At 38.1% G+C, this 21,253-nt stretch overlaps 1 protein-coding gene across 2 annotated transcripts in view; it reads left to right on the forward strand.

The window, feature by feature from the left end:
- The window catches only part of qin, an 870,645-nt gene that overhangs the window by 588,732 nt on the left and 260,660 nt on the right, over window positions 1-21,253 (forward strand). For both annotated transcript variants that reach the window (XM_067138014.2, XM_067138015.2), the window contains one exon: window positions 15,556-15,768. In XM_067138014.2, coding sequence (XP_066994115.1) covers window positions 15,556-15,768 — 213 coding nt within the window. The remainder of the gene's footprint in view (window positions 1-15,555; window positions 15,769-21,253) is intronic.

Here is a 21,253-nt window from a genome sequence, read left to right on the forward strand (position 1 = left end):
GATTACCACATATTACAAAAGTTCCGTTTGCTGAGGTTGAAATTGGATACAATTCTTAGGGTTTATGGAGAATCATTGACATACTGGTGTCAGGCTCAGATATCCAATGTTAAATGTCAGTACCATGTCCAACGGTTATTCAAGGTGCATTGTTGGGTCGCAAACATGCGGGGACGCCGTATTCATTAGAATGAGAGGTTTAACAACTTGTTTACAGGTACATAGCTCTTATTCAGTCTATATCAATGATAAAAAACAAGCTAGTTTATATTAGACTTCCTTATTGAGGTTTACGTTGCTGTGCGTGACATATTGAAATCAGTGAAAGCTAGTTGTGGGTGCTCCTCTCTTCATATTTGCGTTCCCTCATATAATTTTAGAAAATCTGAGAAAGAAGAAAAGGAAATTAGGTATTAGAATAACTGATAGAGAGTGCCTGTTAAATAGGTTGTATATACAGTATGTGTGTGTGTGTTACTTACGTGTGAGCTGGATATTACAAGTTGTCCATTTCATGACCGTATCGATGTTTAATCAAGAAGTAAGTATAAATAACCACCTAATCGATACTTTATTAATGCCTCAGGCAAAATTGAATAAAATTAAAACTTACAGGACATGTTTCGACCACTTAGTGGTCCTCTTCAGCTGTATAAATAAAGAACTGAAAAGAAAAACATTGACAATAAGCACAAATAAAAGTTCTTTGGAGACTCCTTTGATAAAAATGGAGGTCGTCAGAATAGGTCATCTTGCCTTTCGTTCTTGTTTGGAAAAGATGTTTATTCTGCGCTGTCTAGAGGGTCTGTCTTTGAGCGCGACCTGGTGAAGTAACGATGTGATACAGTTTGACAGTTCATGGAAAGCTCTGGAGAGAAGGGAAGTAGAGTTTCATCGTCATCTAAAATAACATGTGAGGGAGGAGGGAGATTGGGCTGTGCTTCTGCGATGTCGTGTTTGATTATATCTCTTGTTCGTCTAGTCTGTTTCATGTCTACCCATTCTAAGTATTTGCTAATATTCTCATATAAGATGTTTTTATGCTCGTTGTTTTCGTTGAGATTCTCTTCACTGTTTTCCAATTTATCAAGAACGATGTGGATGTTTTCCAGGTTGTTCATAAGATTACCTTTATTAATCATACAGATAATTTGAAGGTCCTGTTTTATATTGGTGAATTTGTGGTTGGACTCTTTCATATGGGATCCCATGGCAGAGAATCTTTTGTATCTTTCAGCATTGACGTGTTCTTGATATCTAATTGAGAAGTTCCTTCCAGATTGTCCCACGTAAGTTTTTTTTACATTGAGCACAAGTCAGTTTATAAATACCCGATTCCTGGAATTCGTCATCTTTAAGTTTATTAGCTTTATTATGACTAAAGAACCTATGTTTCGTGTTGTTGTTTGTAGAGAAGGCTACCTTGGTATTGTGTTTCTTGAATAAGTTGGTGATTTCGCTAACAGAAACAGACAGAAAAAAGGAACTTTCTTTCATTCGTCAACAGGCTCTACATAATGGTTTCAGTTTGAAATTCATCAATAAAATCATCACTAAATGCAAATACCAACAACAAATTAAACTTAAACAGCATTCAGAAAAAGAAAAAGGATATGTAAAATTCACCTTTAATAACCCGAAGATTTACGAATCAATTTTTGTTGTGTTGGAGGTTTGTGTAGGTTTCCTGTAGATTTTGTATGTTAATAAAAATTTATTCCACTCACCCAAACGCACACACAAAAAAAGCGGCATACTACAGCATGATTTACAGAGCTTTCAACACACCTCTCTCTCAAGAAGAATTGAAAAAAACAACAACATAGTTCACGAAATAGCTGAGCATAATGGATACAACAGAAACATGATAAACAAAATCATTCACAAAATAAAACATCAGCCAAAATCTAAATTAGGCAGAAACAATGAAACTAAGGAATACTATGCACTTTTTACATTTAACACCCACATCCACCCCATAACCAACATTTTCAAAAAACACAATCTAAGAATAGCTTACAGAACCTCACGTAATAATGCTTCTATCTTACACAACACTAAATCGGTCAATAAAAAAAACAAATACAGCCACTCTGGAGTATACTGCATAAAATGCAACGTCTGCGAAGCTAGCTACATTGGGCGCACAGGCAGATGTTTTTCTATCCGATACAATGAACAAATCAACGCTACCAAATATCACTTTTCTTCCATAGGGCAACATGTTGAGGAACACAAGCACAAATTCACCAACATCGAGAATGACATGGATTAAACCCCTCAGGCCCATTGCTCAATATAATGGAAGATTTATACATAAACATGGACCAATATGCTAATCCCAACTACAACTTAAATGAAGTCGCAGATAAAACAAACATCCTTTTCAACACAGCCATACTCTTTCTAAAAGACACATATTTAAAAAGAATCAGCAAACATGGGCCCACACACACCCCATAATACACGCCTCACTCTACACCACCCCCTCCACATGCCCCCCTCCTCCCTACCACCACTCTTCTCAACGCTATGATAGCCACATGACGTACACGCAACAATGTGCAGCACGCTCCTAACCATGCTCAAGGACATATCCAGCTCACACGTAAGTAACACACACACACACACACACACACACACACACACACACCGTATATACAAACTATTTAACAGGCACTCTCTATCAGTTATTCTAATACCTACCTTCCTTCTCTTCTTTCTCAGATTTTCTAAAATTATATGAGGGAACGCAAGTATGAAGAGAGGAGCACCCACAACTAGCTTTCACTGATTTCAATATGTCACGCACAGCAACGTAAACCTCAATATGGAAGTCTAATATAAACTAGCTTGTTTTTTATCATTGATATAGACTGAATAAGAGCTATGTACCTGTAAACAAGTTATTAAACCTCTCATTCTAATGAATACGGCGTCCCCGCATGTTTGTGGCCCAACAATGCACCTTGAATAACCGTTGGACATGGTACTGACAGTTAACATTGGATATCTGAGCCTGACACCAGTATGTCAATGATTCTCCATAAACCCTAAGAATTGTATTCAATTTCAACCTCAGCAAACGGAACTTTTGTAATATGTGGTAATCATGAGGCCAGTGTGAAACCCTTCAACCCCATAACTGTACCATATGTATATATTTTAAGTATTTTTTAGAATAGTGGCACACTCTAACGTATTTCTCAGCAGTGATATAGACTGGGTATAAGCTATGTGTCCGTGAACTGGTCCCTGAACCTCTTATTCTAAGGAACACGACACCTCCGAATATTTTCGAAACAACAATGCACTTCAAAGATCTCATAAACCGTTGGACATAATAGTGGCTTTAACACAGATAACCTGACATCTAAATACCAGTGATTCTTGATCAACTCAAAGAATTGTATCAGATTCCAGCCTCAATATGTGTAATATTTGAAAATAACACCCTTAACCCCAAAACTGTACCATATGTATATATGTAAATATTAAGTAATTTTAGAATAGTGGTATCATGTTTATTTAATGGCATTCGTGTTTAGTTTTAATTTTAGTACTGTTTATTCTGTACAGTCGCTATTAAGTAAGTTCTCTAACAGCTGAAGATGACCTATTTACGGGTCGAAACTGGTACTGTTTTTATGTAAATCATTGACACAATGTAAAATAAAGTATTGTTTAGGTGGAGAACTCATCCTTCATACTTGTACTTGAACTATCAATACGGACCATGAAACTAATAGATTATAGTTATAACTGCATGTCAAACAACCCAGTCACCTCTCTATACACTGTTAATCAAACTACTTCACCTTGTAAGAAAGAAAAACTTCTGTCGACTAGTTGAAAACAAATACCATATCCAATCAATAAAAATAAAAAACCAAGCACTGAACACTTGGCCTACAATTTCTTCTAGCAATAGCTCTGTTCTGTGCCCAACACCACATCTCCAGATTACCTATAAAACACTACCCACAGTGTGCATTTCCTCAGAGAGGAATAATCCAGAGTCGTACTTACAAAAGAACACTATGTAGCATCTTCAACCAACTGCTCATTGGGTACGTAAATTAGCGAGTGATGGACTCGTCATGACTCTGTAATGGTACAGTAATGCACCTGTAAAGAACTCTTACTGCAAAGACTTCATAGTGGTAATCGTCATCAACAACAACCACAATGGTCATGAACAGTAATAGTAAAAACCTTGTTGCACACTTGTACAATGTGCACTCTGTAATAAATAATATCTCCGTCGCACGTGCATACCTGTATATGTAGGCTCGCTCCACGTGGTGTAGTGTCTGCCAAAATCCACTGGAAACAACACTATCACTGCCACATCTTCATCAACCCAAACCTCATTGAAAATCGTAGCTTCCGGATTGGTTATCAAGCTGCCGATCCACAAATAGCGATCTTGCACAATCATTCACATTGATGATTTACCATCTTAAGCATACACTTCCTGGCCACACCCTGGGTTTCTAAACTACTTGTTGCAACACTTAACAGACTTCAGCCGTACAGGATTGTGATGGCGTGTAATAAATTCACAGAGGCTTACAGACTGAACACTGAAAAGCATAATAGTCTATAATGAAGATGTATGCATGTATGTATCTTTAAATCATTAGTAACAGAATCTAACCATTGTGGTCTTGGTTTTCGTTTACGTCTCTTACCCTCCATGACTGAGTCTATCCTCTATGTTCTTGCCGATTCCGATATGTTACATGACCGAGGGAGTTGGCCATGTGATTAAAGGCGCGCAGCTGCGAGCTTGCATTCGGAAGATAGTGGGTTCGAACCCCATCGTTGACAGCCCTGAAGATGATTTTTTCCGATATACCATAAGGTCATGGCCACTTCCTTTTCAATCCTAGCCCTTTCCCATCATCGACATAAGACTTGTCTGTGTCTCTGCAACGTTAAGCCAAATGTAAAAAAAAAACTTTAGGGAAGTCAGGTTTGCCCCTCCCTGCAAGAATTGTACTTTATCCCTACAAGAAATTGCACTAGTCAGTCAGTGGTGTTGAACCTCTACAGCTCCACCAACAGCTGTTGTAGATAGCCTAGGTGTCACTGAAGAGACATACTAGGGAAGTGAGGAGTGAGGTGGTTTCTTCACTGAGCGAGAGGTTGCTGTAACATATCAGTCTGCCAAGCCCACTGGGATGCATGCACCACCCGAATTTGTGAGCGATATTTTCACAGGATTCATAACAGGGACTGGCTGCATAAGGAACGGTATTATTACAATTGCTCATACCTTGGTCACTTTCATATTGTCAAAGAGAGCTCAATGAAAGTAACAAATTTATTCTAGCCCTTACCAGAAGACATAGTGCACTGTAAACACTACATCCTGCCAGCAAAGGCATTTGTATTCCTATTATACCATTAGTAGGGTGTAATTGTCAGATCCTAATGTTCTATTGGTTAAGGATTTTACGACTTATTTTTAATTCAGATTTACAACTGATATACGGTATTCTATATGATCTTTCCAAATTAATTTACTACCAATTTTCACTCCTAGATATTTAAATGAGTGTTGGACTAATATTTTGTAAATTGTCATATTTTGTATGTGTGCGCTCATGTACAGTTCTTAGTAAAAATTACTGCTCAAAATTTATTGTGTTCTAAGCAGGATCCTATTGGTATTTTTGTAGTAGTACTAAAGTTTGCTCCATTGTAATAAGGAATTCTGTACTGTATCTTTTTTAGAATAAATGTTATCTCTTTTGGTACCATAATTATTTATACCAAATTATTTTGCATTACAATGCTTGTAAAAGAACTACTGGTGGAATGCCATCTGACAAGTATACACAAAAGTTGGCTGGCAGAGAAATATTTCATTTTATACATTTTTGATTTTTTAACTGTGGATAGCCGATGGCTAAAGAAATTATACTTGGGATCCTACCTCCCGAACCAGATGTTTATCCTGTTTCAAACAAGAGGGTTTTGAAAGAAAGTCGTCTCGTGTGATTGAGTGCACAATTATGCCTAGAACCAAAACATGCCTCTGTGCATAAAGAAGCCAAAACTAAAGCAAGGAAAGTACATTGCATTCCACATTGAAGAAATGTTGATGCTTGCTTGGCAAGATAGGTGTGCCATTGCAATGCTTTCCACCAGTGATTTGGCAAGAGAAGTGCCAAATGACAGGAAGTAAGGGATGGGGGAGATGAATGAATTGAAAGTTCCAGAGTTGTTCCCAATTTCCCAAATTTATGAGAGAAGTGGAGACAGTGGTCTACTTACCAGCATCCTGCTGTTTCCTTAAAAAAACAGTCAAATGTTAATGGAAATTCTTCTTCCGGAGGATGGAAGTCTGTGTTATAAACAGCTACCACCTGTACAATAAGACTCTTTCCAGAAGTGAGGAGGTGATAAAGCATGTTCACTTCCTCTGGAGTCTTGTGATGGATGTGATTACTTGCAAAGTAATAGTACCAAAATTATTTAACACCACAGGTCAGTTTATTTTCACTTCTTAGGAAATATTGCACCGAGCTATGTAACATTCAATAGACAGTAGTTATTCAAGCAAATTATGTAAATTAACCCATAATTACTAAATTGTTGAATGATGTAAATTTTTATTTCAATAGGGAAACTGAAATATTTAAAGTTCCCTATGAGAATCAAAATATACCTATATCATCTGATTGCCTAGCAGACATCAGTGTTTGTAAAAGAGACAGTCTTGTAGTGTATTGGGATTGTCTGTGGTTCCAAGTAGCATGTGCAATGACCTTCAATATATGCATTAGCCATTAGCCTTGGTAGGTGTGCTAGTTACCAACTGACGAGCCCAAATTGGCACAGTGGGGTGAAAACTGGCAACCAAAAATAACCTAGCTGGAAAATGTATAAAGTCCATTAACGGGCCAATTATATTGAAACTATTGCATACCTGCCAACTTTCCCGATTGAGGCGGAGACTCCCGATTTTCGACAGTTTTTTCCCACCTCCCGATTATTCTATTATTTCTCCTGATTTTAGCTTATTTTTTTGGTGAACTTCAAACATTTGTCTTTCTTACAAAATTGTACAAAACTATTTTAATCCTCCTAGTCAATAATACATATTTTTACGTCCAATTAAGACGGAAGTTCATATATATAAATAGACGTAGGTCGAAATTTGTCTATTGATGTCAATTGACGTATTCGGCAACCCGATTTATTTCAATGTATTATTCTGTCCTTGTCTTTTTTGTGCTTTTTCTTGAATATTTTACGGCTGATGATGTCTACAAGTTAGACGCAACATGTCGCATCATATTTTAAATAATGTTGTTTAAATAATTAGACAATAAACTTTTGGTATTTTAAAGGTGGAATATTGACTTAACCTTAAAGTACACATCAGTCTAGTCGATTCTAGAAACTAGTCACCAGATTTAAGAGTCTTTTTTAGTATGGTTAGTGGCAGAATGTCAATGATAGTGACTAGTGACTATTCTATAGATTTTAGGAGCCATTTAGAGACATTTCTGGTAAATTTTAATTTATTACTTGATACAAATAACATTGCGCTTTGCATGATGCAATATATTTTGCAAAGTAATGGCATATAAGTACACGAGTGATTCACGCATGTGGAGCACGAGTTCATACTATTTTCAGTAGACTTACCAGAGACCAATTATCTCTCTCATATACTTCCTGTGTAATTTTTAGCCTTGTAACCTCGTATAGCATAAGTAGGGTTTTGAGACAATCATCATCATTTCCCAGCTCAAGTTTCCCGGGTGTGGTGTACAAGCGCTCGCAATCTCCTTCTGTCTTCAAACATCTCCTGTTCCAGTACATCCTCCCATTTGTGTCCCCTCTCCTCCACATCTGATCTTACAGTCTCTATCCAGCATTTTCTTGGTTTTCCCTGTGGTCTTCTTCTTATGAGATTAAGGTCAAAATATTTTCTGGCAGGTATTTCCCTGTGCATTATCATTATGTGCCCATACCACCGAAGTCTGCGTTTCTTTATGACACTGGTAATAAGAACCTCTAAGTGCGGCCAGTATCCAGTAATCGGGGGATATTGGGTTCGAGCCCCACTGTCGGCAGCCCTGAAGACTGTTTTCCGTGGTTTCCCGTTTTCACAGCAGGTAAATGCTGGGGCTGTACCTTAATTAAGGCCACGGCCGCTTCCTTCCACTTTGTAGGCATTTCCTATCCCATCGTTGCCGTAAGACATATCTGTGTCGGTGCGACGTAAAGCAAATGGCAAAAATAAAATAATAAAAAAGAACCTCGATACCAGCTACTTTCCTATTCACTTCATTTCTGACTTGTCCTTTCTGGTAGTTGGGTTCATGGTTCTAATGAATCTCATTTCAGTTGCTTGGATTTTACTGAAGTCTTTAATAGGGTACATGTCCCTAAACCGTACTTGAGGATTGGTACAAAGTGAGTGTGGTACACAATGTTTTTGGTTTTTGTGGTATTTTGCCATCCCAGAGAAGATTTCTGACTTGACTGTAGAAGTTTGGTGCTTTCTGTGTCCTGCTGAGTATTTCCTGCCTAACAGTGTTGTCTTTCGAAATTGTGCTTCCGAGGTACTTGAAGTGGAAAGTTGACTCAATTTTTACTTCTTCCAGAAATATATTTGAGTTTGTTCCTTCCCTATCGAGGGTCATTTCCACTATCTTTGTTTTGCTCATCTTCAGTACAAAATTTTTGAATGTATTGTTCCATTAGTTCAGTTTGTTCTGAACTTCAGCTTCTGTCTCTCCCCATAAAAGCAAATCATCAGCAAATACCAGGGCGTTTGGTTCACTGTCCATTTTCTTGATAAATTTTATGACCTTGTCCATTACTATTACGAACAGGAGTGGTGTTAGGGCACTTCCTTGTTGGACATCTCTCTTTGTTTCAAACCATTTTGATCGTCCGTTGTCTATCTGAACACAACTGTCGCACTTCTGGTATAGCATCTTGACTGTGTCAATTAAGTACTTTGGCAACTTTAGGTCTTCCAGATATTCCATATCTTGTTTCGAGGAACACTATCATATGCTTTGTCAATGTCCACAAATGCAATCACAAGATTTCTTCCTTATTCGCAGTACTTTTCTGTTAGCATTTTTACTGCATACCTGCCAACCCTTCCAATTTACCCGGAAACTTTCCGTTTTTAACTCTCTTCCCATTTTCCTATTTATTTTTAATTCTTCCTATTTTTGACAAATATAACCTCCAGTACGGTCAACACTCTAGCCGCAGGATAAAGGATAAATTCTTATGTGCTTGTGTAATTTACACAACCTTATTTTCAAGCATATTTATTTGATGCTTTATTTTGCGAGTGTATCGTCCGTCACCTTCGTATATCGTGTTTCCTGCTCGCTACAGCATCATGGTTGCTTTCCGGCTGGGGATTCGGAATGGTAATCATCCTACAAACAAGACAAGTGAGTGCACGCTAGCGACTCGGTTAATTGGGACGAAAGAATTACAGTACTTTCTTATTGTGTGGTTCGCGCACTATTAACATCGTTTCTGTACGTAATTTCGTTGGAGTTGTAGGCCACATGTTTTTTCTAGCGGTTCTGTGCTTTTCCCCGTGTCAAAGTAGTATGTTAATAATGTATGGGATATACAAATTCCATGAAGAGCAGCGGAAGAACAGGCCCAAATTTGTAATATCTGAGGAACAGAGAAAAATAAGGAGTGAACGAATGAAGAAGTTCTGGGAAGAGAAAAAAAGAATGGCCAGAAAGTATTAACTTTCACGCGGTCCACAGTTGGCCAAATTCGGAAGCAAGAAGAATACCGATCTGTTTTGTATGTGGTAGTTTTGCGTATTTCGATGTAATTTTGTTCTTTCTTACTTCATAATTTTAATGAGTTGAATGTATTTCAGGGAATTGTGTTGGTGACAGTTTCTGGTACTTTCTCTTCATGTTATGGCCAAAAAAACATAATAAATGTTATCTTCAAGTGTTCAAAGATACCTATAAAATTAAATTTCCATTCATTTTACAGTCTAATAAAGGAAACTGTTATGTTTTTTGTTGTGTGTGTTGGTGTGATATAAATACAGTGGAACCTTGATATCTCGAATCACCTCGGGAGATAAATTTTATTTCAAATTATCGAAATTTTGAGATATAGAGAATACCGTTTTTGAGCATGTATAGTACATAATTGAATCATATGTACCTACGGGCTTTCACTGAATGCATTATTTTTAACAGTACCGTACTTAAAAATATACAAAGAAACACTATTTTACGGCATCACTTTAATTATAGCATTTATTATAGTAACTTTTTAGTAGAGAGGATACAGTAAATACAGTAGTGAAACAAGAAACATAGCTTCGTTAACACCTTCAGAAAAAATCCGTTAGTCTCTTTTGTTAGTTACTGTTAACCTTTCCTCCCTTCAAGTTGAAACTTCTCGTCAATACCACGCAACTGAGTTTCGTAAATGGAGCTTGTCATCCGCGACTTCTGGGCTTGATTTCGTACGTGACCAGTAATTAATTGACATCCAAGGAACAGCGAGGCTTTGCCGATTTTCCGATCGCTAGAAGTTCGAGTGTTTTGGTTCCCGTCCTTTTTGTTCCCAGCTTCACTGTAACCCGTTCTTTACTTGTTAACTGTTCCTCACAAACCACAAATGCCGTATTGCACAGTTAATTTTGCACAAAATTTGAGGTATTTATTATTCTTTTAGGATGGAAATGTATGCTTCGAGAATTCGAGAAATTCATGTAACCGAATTTCAAGTAATAGAGAAATAAATACACGTGAAGATTAGGGGAAACGGCCAGAAAATGCAAGTTACTTCGAGATACTGAAAATTTGAGTAATGGAGATTAGAGTAGAGATATCAAGGTTTGACTGTATTATTATTCAAATGTATGTGTAATAAATGAGAGTGATTAGGTACATTTTCTTGTAACCATTTTTATGTTTTTTATAGTTTAAGATTTTAAATTTAATGGTCAATTCACATTGTAACTGTAGATATGTATGCCTTTCATCCTGCCTGTTTTTCACTTAGATCATGGCACACACAATACATGTGATGAAATCCAAGAATTTAAAAAAATCTTACTATTTTTCATTTCCAAAACATTTGTAGCTATGTTACTGCAAAGATAAGATCCACAGTACTTCGACCTTTCCTGTACCTGTGTTGTTTTTCCTCAAGCAAAGGTTCCACTATCTTCCTCAGTCTCATTTCTATGATCTTTTCCAGCAGCTTCAGTGTGTGTGACAACAGCGTGATGCCTCTGTAATTTCCACATTTCCATCGGTTGCCCTTTTTGAACAGTGGGATGATGACTCCTTTTCTCCAGTCTTCTGGGATTTTGTTTCTTTCCCAAATCACTGATAATACTCTATGTAGTCAATTCAGGCCTGGTATTCCAGCTGCCTTTATCATGTCTTGAGCTGAGATCATCAGCCTGAGGACTTCTCATTTCACATGCTCTTTAGTGCTGTTTCTACCTCAGGCCATGTTATAATGGATATTTGTTGTTTTTGGCCACGCCTATACTACAGTCATTGGTGGTGTTGCCCCATCTCCATTTAACAGCACGTTGAAGTACTTCTTTATTTCATCCCTGATGCCTTCCTCTGTTCATATTAAGCTACCATCATCTGATTCCAGTGCAAGGATGTTTACATATTCATTTTCTTTTACTGTTTACTATTTCGTACAGTAGTTTCCTACTCCCTTGACAGTCTTCCTCTATCCTTGTAGTAAAAGTCATCCCATCACTTTTCCTATTCTTCCTGGATCTGTATTTTTACAGCCGGTTTCTTTTCCTGTATTCCTTTGCTAGATAATCAATTTCTAATTCATTTTTTCTATTTTCTGTTTTCTGTTTTTTGAGGTCTAATTTTCTTTTCAGTAAATTTCTATCTTTAACTGCTGTCTCTTCACTCGGTCATTCCACCAAAATGTTTCCTTCTCTTTTGTTGTGGCACTTGTTTCTCCGCAAATTTCCATGGCTTCTTTTACAAGGGTTTCTTTGAATAAGTACCATTCTTCTTCTACTCCCACTTTAGCAGTTTTGGGTAATTTGGCTGTTATCCTCGCTTCATAGTTTCCTTTCTTCTCCATGTCCTTCAACAGCCATGTCTTAATCTTTGGCATTTTCTTTTGTTTAATTTTGGGCACATGGACATCTTTTAGATCAGTGATTAATAGCCGATGGTCGCTATCTAGGCACTCGCTGGGAATGACTTTAACATCTGTAACATACTGACCTGCTTTTCTATCAGTGATGATGAAGTCGATCATAGTCTTGAGCTTTCCATCCCAGCTGTATCTAGTTATTTTATGGCTCTCCCTCTTCTGATGCCATGTGTTCTGTATAGTTAAGTTGTTTCGCACAGAGAAATCGATCAGGTTCTCCCCTTCAGAGTTTGTTACCATAGCCATGGGGGCCAACGATGTTTTCACGGAGTGAGCGAGCGCGCATGTGGGTGTGTTATTTTTTTCATATTTGTTGGTGAGAGAGAGGATATTGAGTGTTTGAGTGTATCAATTTTCAGTCGCTCCTTCTTGGGAGGGTTTTATATCTTCCAGTATCTCCGATGAGCATCAGGCTTTTGGCCATCATAAATTTGGACGGAACGAGAAGAACTGTCATGTCCGGCATTTAATTTATTCTTCCACCCGAGGCTTGTTTTAGGTTTGAAAGCAGTATATTCATACTCTACTGGTGACTTGCTTGGCCCAACACAGGTGAGGATTTTCTTTCGGGGTTTACTCCCTTAACCTTTGAAGATCCCTCTTCTCTGCAAGGCAGTGGTGTCCTCTTCTAATTATCCCCCAGTTGACTTGCTAAGCCTAACACTGCTGAGGATTTTCTGTCAGGGGTATTCTCCCTTAGCCTTTGGCAGTCCCCTATCTCACTGCAAGGCAGCAGCTGATGAATATGTGTGTCATTTCCTACACAAGGGTCTCATCAAACCTTCTAGGGGAAAATTCCTCCACCCGTAGCTGTTGGTCTTCCCCTAGTTTGTCGGGTTTGGTGTCGGCCGCCCAACCCTCGGCTACACAGTCGCAGGTAGTACCGTCTACTGTCGCATACGGTAGCAGGATCACTCCTGACCTGACATATTTCAAGTGATAACAGAATACAGGATGAGATTAACAACCGCATTCAAAAATCAGCTCAGTTTTACCATGAAGTTCGGAACCTCCTCTGGAACGAACAAGTTCCCTTAAGATCAAAGCAGATTCTATTCCAATCATACTTCACCCCCATAATAACATATGGCCTAGAAACCTACACAACAACCCAACAAGTGGATAGCAAACTACAAGCCGCAGAAATGAAGTTCCTACTAACTATGGTACAGAAAACAAAAAGGGACAGGGTAAGGAATGAAAGAATAAGGGAGGAAGCTGGTGTGTACCCATCCCTGAATGAAAAAGTGACAAGGGCCCGTTTGAAATTGTTTGGCCATGTCAAACGAATGGACAATAGAAGGACAAGGACAACAAAACAATGGCTACACACATTCATGGCCGGAAAATGACCGGTAGGAAGACCTAGGAAGAGATGGCTGGACCAAGTAAAAAAGGACATAGGAACAAGAGGAGTTGGTTGGGATGTCGTCTTGAGAGAAGAGTGGCACATTGATAGACAGAAGTGGAGAGAGCTTGTAAACCGTACCCGGGCAACTGGAGTAGAAAACTAATGATGATGATGATGATGACATACACACAGTAATATTGCATCTCTTTCAAAAGATTTTCAACTAGTTTTAGCACTTCCATACTTTATCAAATTCCTAACAAACCATTACTTGATGCTCAACATATATGGCTCGCAAACAATGACTACAAAAGAACCAAGTCATGCAATGCTTTCTTGAGGGACAAAAGGCACAACTTTTCCTATAGTTCTGTGGCACAGTGTATATACTGTAGTTTGTGCTGGTAGCTTTACATCATAGAAGATGCTGTTTGCCATTTGCAAGGGTTCTGTTAAAGTTGACGTATTTAGATGCTTTACGAGCAAGGGCTTCTCTAGTTTTCAAATTAGTTAGAACAAGGTATAAAATGGCTAAAGTGACAACACTGTAGATCCGCTGTCAACAAAAACAAGAGGGTTAATTGTTCCCAGTTGAACAATTAGCACTAGTTCATTGACAGAGTATTGTGACAGTACAGATGCAACTTTATGCATTAAACTGCGCAAATGTGATGAACGTTTGATAACTAATCAGTATCACAGTAAGCATAACTTGGAACATTCCAGTGATGATTCCTCTCACTTATTTGTACCCTGAAGGTGAAAATAGGAAAATATGGAACATTATCTTCAAGATGATCTGCGATGGGATACAAACCACTCACAATCTGTTTGCAGCAAACTTGCCAAAAGAGCGTGCTACTGACAACTGAGCCTTAAACTCATTTGCTACAAAATTTTGACTTCAGCTATTAGCTACATTTTTACCAATAAATTTCAGTTAGGTGAGTTATTTTGGCTTTCTCCCATTTGGTGCTTTACTTATAAATGGATTTTAATATATTCACTGCAATTGACGGTCAAGACGTATTGTATGTTTAACTTATTGGTGGCCTTTGACAAAATGGTACAACGGTTATTAGTTGCATCATTCATTACTCCGGTGTTTCAACCATTCATTTACAGCACTGCAGGCTGTCAACCAGTCCATCACTCGGGAAATCCCTGAATTCCATCAGTTAGCTTCCTGGCTGCCTGAGAGTCTCAGAATAAGACATTTAAACCAGTTCAATGCAGTTATGTAAACTGTGGAATTCTTAATAATTTCTGTGCCCTTAAGAATGTGTTAGCATCTTATTTCAGTCAGAAACTGATTGCATGTATAGGAAATGAGAAATTCAATCTTATAACAGATAAGTTGTAAAACATTTGGCCGTTAGTGAGTGTTATTTCAGTTGCATGAACAGTACAGTTTGGCTATTTTATGTGTTCGTAAGTTAGCAGCACTGACCAGATGCTCGACCTTGATGATACAACAGTACGCTGCAACCATTTTAAGCAGTTGCTCATGTACCCCGGCTAATCAGTAATATCTCATTATGCATAACTTGGAATATTCCAGTGATGATGCCAGTTGTTGCGTTGCAGTTCTTGTAATTCCCAAAACACAACTATCCTCAAGAATGGTGCAAGCTACAGGCTCGAAACTTGCAACATTGTGATCCTCTACCCAGTATCTATTACTTTTCTTCATTTGGTGTATCAGTTCTTTCCACCCTCTGTATAAAAGTACTGGGCAATTCAGTCACACCCAGAACAGAAAGCTTTTTCTTTATTTCCGTAGTTTCTGGTATAGATGCACTTCCTAAATTTTGTGATTAATGAAGTTAGGAGGTCAAAAGTACATAAGAAAAACTGGTAAACTGTAGGTTTATGAACTGTTGGTAAATAAAAGTATAAACATCTGAAACTAGCTCAAAAGTATCATGCCTAGAACTGTGGAATGATTCAAATTCTCTTATAGAAATAAATTAAATAACATGACAACTATGTATTTGATCTGGTTTTCTTGCTTGTAGGTGTTCCTGAAGGATTTTGCAATAGTAGAAACCGTTCCTATAACATACTTGCGTCGACTAGTCCCTCAATTCATGGAAGTTCGTGATGGTGCTGTAAAATGTCACTTAGCTGGAATAAGAGCAGCTGGTGACAAAGCAGAATGGCCAACCTTAGCCTGTGAGCAGCTCACCGAAATTGTCAACCGTTACGATACTTTCTACATTTCCAAGAAGGTGAGAAGTTCAGTTATTATTGTCATTTCTAAAACGTTATACTTTTTTACTGCAGTACAAAATCTTGTCTCATTGCTGCAACAACACATGGCATTATCCCACTGTGCTTTTTCAGTGTGGTGATGAGCATCCTTGGACTCGGGATATAGGTTTAAATTACACTACACAGTATTTTTGAGGTGGTTTTGTTGCTTACTTCATCAGTTTCAGATAATTCATCTATATATATAAAATAAGAGTTTTGTCTGTACGTTGCTCAGAATTTGAAAAGAATGGTATTTCTGTATCGGTCATGTCCACAGTAACAAGAAAATGCATTTTTTACTTTTCCGTAATTTCTGTATGTCTGTCTGCCTGTATGTATGTATGTATGTATGTATGTACACGCATCACGAGAAAACGGCTGAAGAGAATTTAATGAAAATCGGAATGTAAAGTCGGGTGATGAACCGCTACAATCTAGGCTATAAATTATTTTAATCGCGCTGAGTGAAATGGTAATTTAGGGGAAGGCCTGAAATTTAATTCTCAAATATTTGTTGTTAGTGGTCGTGTCTTAATGAAAATTGCTAGACAAAGATGGAAAATAAGTCACTACAATATAGGCTATACACGCTGAGAAAAATGGTAGTTTAGGGGAAGGCCTAAAATTTAATTATCAAATATTTATTTTATTAGTGGTCGTATCTTCACAAAAATTGGTATGCAAAGTCAGGGAATAGGACGCTATAATCTAGGCTATCAATAATGTTATTCGCACTGAGTGAAATGGTAGTTTAGGGGAGGGCCTGAAATGTAATCTATGTATAAAACAAGTGTTTTGCCTGTACATTGCTCAGAATTTGAAATGAATGGTATTTCTGTATCTGTCATGTCCACAGTAACAAAGAAATGCATTTTTTACTTTTCTGTAATTTCTGTCTGTCTGTCTATCTGTCTGATTATACACGCATCAATAGAAAACGGCTGAAGAGAATTTAATGAAAATCGGTATGTAATGTCGGGTGATAAACCACTACAAGCTCGGCTATAAATTATTTTATTCACGCTGAGTGAAATGGTAGTTTAGGGGAAGGCCTGAAATGTAATTCTCAAATAAGTTATTTATGTTATTAGTGGTCGTATCGGTAAATCTATATATATAAAATAAGAGTTTTGTCTGTACATTACTCAGAATTTGAAAAGAATGGTATTTCTGTGTCGGTTATGTCCACAGTGACAACGAAATGCATTTTTTACTTTTCCGTAATTTCTGTCTGTATGGATGTATGTACACGCATCACGATAAAACGGCTGAAGAGAATTTAATGAAAATCAGTATGTAATGACGGGTGATGAACCACTGCAATCTAGGCTACAAATTATTTTATTCACGCCGAGTGAAATGGTAGTTTAGGGGAAGGTCTGAAATGTAATTCTCAAATAAGTTACTTATGTTATTAGTGGTCGTATCCATAAATACTACATAACTAACCTAACTTTAGTTATGTCGTAAGTTAGTAGTAGTTATGTAAGAAGTTATTCAATTTCCGATCACTTGTGTCTTACACATTGTTACCGTACCGCATATAATCGGAGACATTCATGAATTTGGACGGCACCGAGTCACGAGAAAATGGGTAAACTGAGTTAGTGAAAATCGGTATGTAAAGTCTGAAAATAAGGAATTACAGTCTACGATATAAATAATTTTGTAAGACACCCTAATATCACAGAGTCGAAAGAAAATTAATGGGAAGGCCTGCAATATAGAAAGCTCATAAACTTTATCAACAATAAAACTACATTGACCATTGTTTGTTGTGATGTGCTTTTTGTCTTCTCTTTCCTCTCATCCCTGATAGATAGGATTAATGCAGCGTACCGAGTTTTTTGTTAATTTGCTTGACGTCGCACCAACACAGGTAGGTCTTATGGCATCGATGGGATAGGAAATGAATAGTGGTGTGAAGGAAGCGGCCTTGGCTTTAAGGTACAGCCTAGTGTGACTGGTGTGAAAATGGGAAACCACGGAATACCACTTTTTTCTGCTTAACGTCGCACCGACACAGATATGTCTTATGCGACGATGGGATAGGAAAGGTCTAGGAAGTGGAAGGAAGCAGCCATGGCTTTAATTAAGGTAGAGTCCCGGCATTTGCCTGGTGTGAAAATGGGAAACCACGGAGAACCATCGTCAGGGCTGCCAACAGTGGGGCTCAAACCCACCATCTTCCGAATACCATCTTCAGGGTTGCCGGTAGTGGGGTTCGAATCCACTATCTCCCGGATGCAATCTCACAGCTGTGCGCCCCTAACCACACGGCCAACTTGCTTGGTCGTACCGACTGTAACAGCCTGCCTGTATATTGGTGGGAAGTAGCTGGGGTGTAAGATAACTTTCTTCTTTAGCATGCCATTCCTCTTGTTCATACATTTTCTGATATATCTGGTACGTAACACACTGGTTCATCATAGTATTCGAGCTATACAATCCCTACTCTGTGCCACTGATTGGAATGAGTAGTGTGCATATTTAACTGAATAATGACGGAGGAGTGTTCACGGCAGTCTGCGACCTGGTTATTCCAGCTCTGGAACTTTGAACTGTTAGATCGGCACCGTAGTACTATTCGTTGAAAGTGAGAAAGTGTGCGGTTTTTCATTTGATCGAGTATTTTATATCATAACATTGCTTTCAATCGCTACATTCCTACTGACGTTTTTGTAATGACCTATGTTGAATTAAGTTAGGAAAACCACCAAATCAGTCTTTCTGAGAATCCCATAGCGAAGCACGGGTACATCAGCTAGTTACGATTATACCTAGTTTTTTTTACAAATACAGTATTTAATATCTACCCCAAAATAGAAAAAGTTGGTTCGTGTGTAACTATTTGTGAATACCAATAAATAATAATAAAATATAATAAATAAAATTACTCAAAACTTAATAAAATTAGGAAACATAATTAATCGGAATCTCCGTAGTATGGGTGACGGAGTTCACCAGAATGGATCCCTCGAATTTAGATAGAGTATGATAATTCTTTATATCCCAGGGCGTGTACATAATGCTGCGTACTGGTACATCTGCTTCAGGCCTTACGTAACCTTCTGAAAACGACTAAATAGGTAGGAACTGCACCTAGGTTCATCAATAACTCCACTGATTCTAAAATATCTAACTATATTCTTAACTAGCTGATGTACCTGTGCTTCGCTACGGGATTCTCAGGAAAACTGAATTTGTGGATTTGGTCCTTAAAATCAGAATAGGTCATTACAAACACATCAGTAGGAATTTAGGGATAAAAAGCAATGTTATCATATAAAATACTCGATCAAATGAAAAACAGCACATTTTCTCACTTTTAACGAACAGTACTGCGGTCCCGATCTAGCAAGACAAAGTTCTAGAGCTGGAATGACCAGGCCGCAGATTGTCGTGAACACTCCTGTGCTATCGCTCTGTGAAATATGCAAACTGCTCATTCCAATCAGTGCCTCAGAGTAGGGATTGAATAGCTTGAATGCTATTATGAACCAGTGTGTTACGTGCCAGTAGTATCAGAAAATTTATGAACCAGAGGAATGGCATGCTAAAGAAGAAAGTTTTCTAACTCCCCAGCTACTTCCCGCCAATATTCAGGCAGGCTGTTGCACTCAGTACGACCGGGCGAGTTGGCCGTATGGTTAGGGACACGCAGCTGTGAGCTTGCATCCAGGAGATAGTGGATTCGAACTCCACTGTTGGCAGCCCTGAAGATGGTATTCCTTGGTTTCCCATTTTCACACTAGGCAAATGCTGGGGCTATACCTTATTTAAGGCCAAGGCCGCTTCCTTCACACTCCTAGCCCTTTCCTATCCCATCGTCACCGTAAGACCTATCTGCGTCGGTGCGAGCTAAGGCGAATAAAGAAATAATCGGTATGCAGCAGTAATCCTATCTATCTGGAGTGGTGACAGAAGACACAAAGCACATCACAACAGACAATGGTCAATGTAATGTAATTGTTGATCAGTTTTATGAGCTTTCTATATTGTAGGCCTTCACATTTAGTTTTCTTTTGACTGTGTGATATTAGGATGTCTTACAAAATCATTTATAGCGTAGAGTCTAGTTCCTTATTCTCCGACTTTACGTACCGATTTTCATTAAATTCTGCTTACCCATGTTCTCGTGACTCGGCGCTGATATGGACTTAGTAACAAAAATCAAAATTCATGAATGTCTCTGTGATCATAGTTGGTAAGAATGTATAAGACTAAATGATCGGAAATTTAATACTATATAACTTTAGTTATGAAGTATTTATCCATACAACCACTAATAACATAAATATTTGAGAATTAAATTTTAGGCCTTCCCCTAAGCTACCATTTTATTCAGAGTGAATACAATTATTTATTGCCTAGATTATATCGACTTATTCCTCGACTTCGAATACCGATTTTCATTAAGATATGACCACTAATAACATAAATATTCGAGAATTAAATGTTAGCCCTTCCCCTAAACTACCATTTCACTCAGCGCGAATAAAATTAATTATAGCCTTGATTGTAGCGACTTATTCTCCGACTTTGCATACCGATTTTCATTAAATTCCCTTCAGCCGTTTTCTCATGATGCGTGTACATACATACATACAGACAGACAGACAGAAATTACGGAAAATTAAAAAGTGCATTTCCTTGAAGCTGTGAACACGACTGATATAGAAATACCATCCTTTTTAAATTCTGAGCAATGTACAGACAAAACTCTTATTTTATATATACAGTGAAACCTCGATTCTCCGTTTTTCGAGGGACCATGAAAATAAAACGTACAACACGGGAAAACGGAAAATCCGGGAATGAATGAAAACCATCAACAATTTGGCTAAACATCACAAAAATTAAATATGTATAATTATAATCTCACAAAAACTCCTAAACCAAACCAAACCAAACCAAACTACAGCCCCAGTGGGACTTTGCCTGCCAAGCGACCGCTGCTCAGCCCGAAGGCCTGCAGATTACGAGGTGCGCATGGTCAGTGCGACGAATCCTCTCGGCAAATATTCCTGGCTCTGTAGATCGGGGTCGCCATCTCACCATTAGATAGCTCCACAATTAAAGGTATTCACGTAGGCTGAGTGGACCTGGAACCAGACTTATATCCAGGTAAAATTGCCTGACCTGGTCGCAATCGAACCCGGGCCCTCTGGATGAGAGGCGGGCATGTTAGACCGCGAAACCGCATTAATTACCGGTACGCGAGTTCAAAATCTCGGTACTTTATATTCAGTTTTACAGGGGAATCTTCGTCAGTTTCCCGTGAAAACTTCTTTCAGTTCAGCAACTTTGATTAGGCTAGTCAAACTTCGAAAAATCTAATAACGCCAAGCCAAACGACAATCGACCACAAGTAGTTTTTAATTCTCTCATCTAATAAAATAAAGCTTATTAAATACAAAAGCACCCAAAATGATGGCGAAATCCGTTCATTTCTTAATC

The sequence above is a fragment of the Anabrus simplex genome, chromosome 1, assembly GCF_040414725.1.
Source record: "Anabrus simplex isolate iqAnaSimp1 chromosome 1, ASM4041472v1, whole genome shotgun sequence".
Taxonomy (NCBI): domain Eukaryota; kingdom Metazoa; phylum Arthropoda; class Insecta; order Orthoptera; family Tettigoniidae; genus Anabrus; species Anabrus simplex.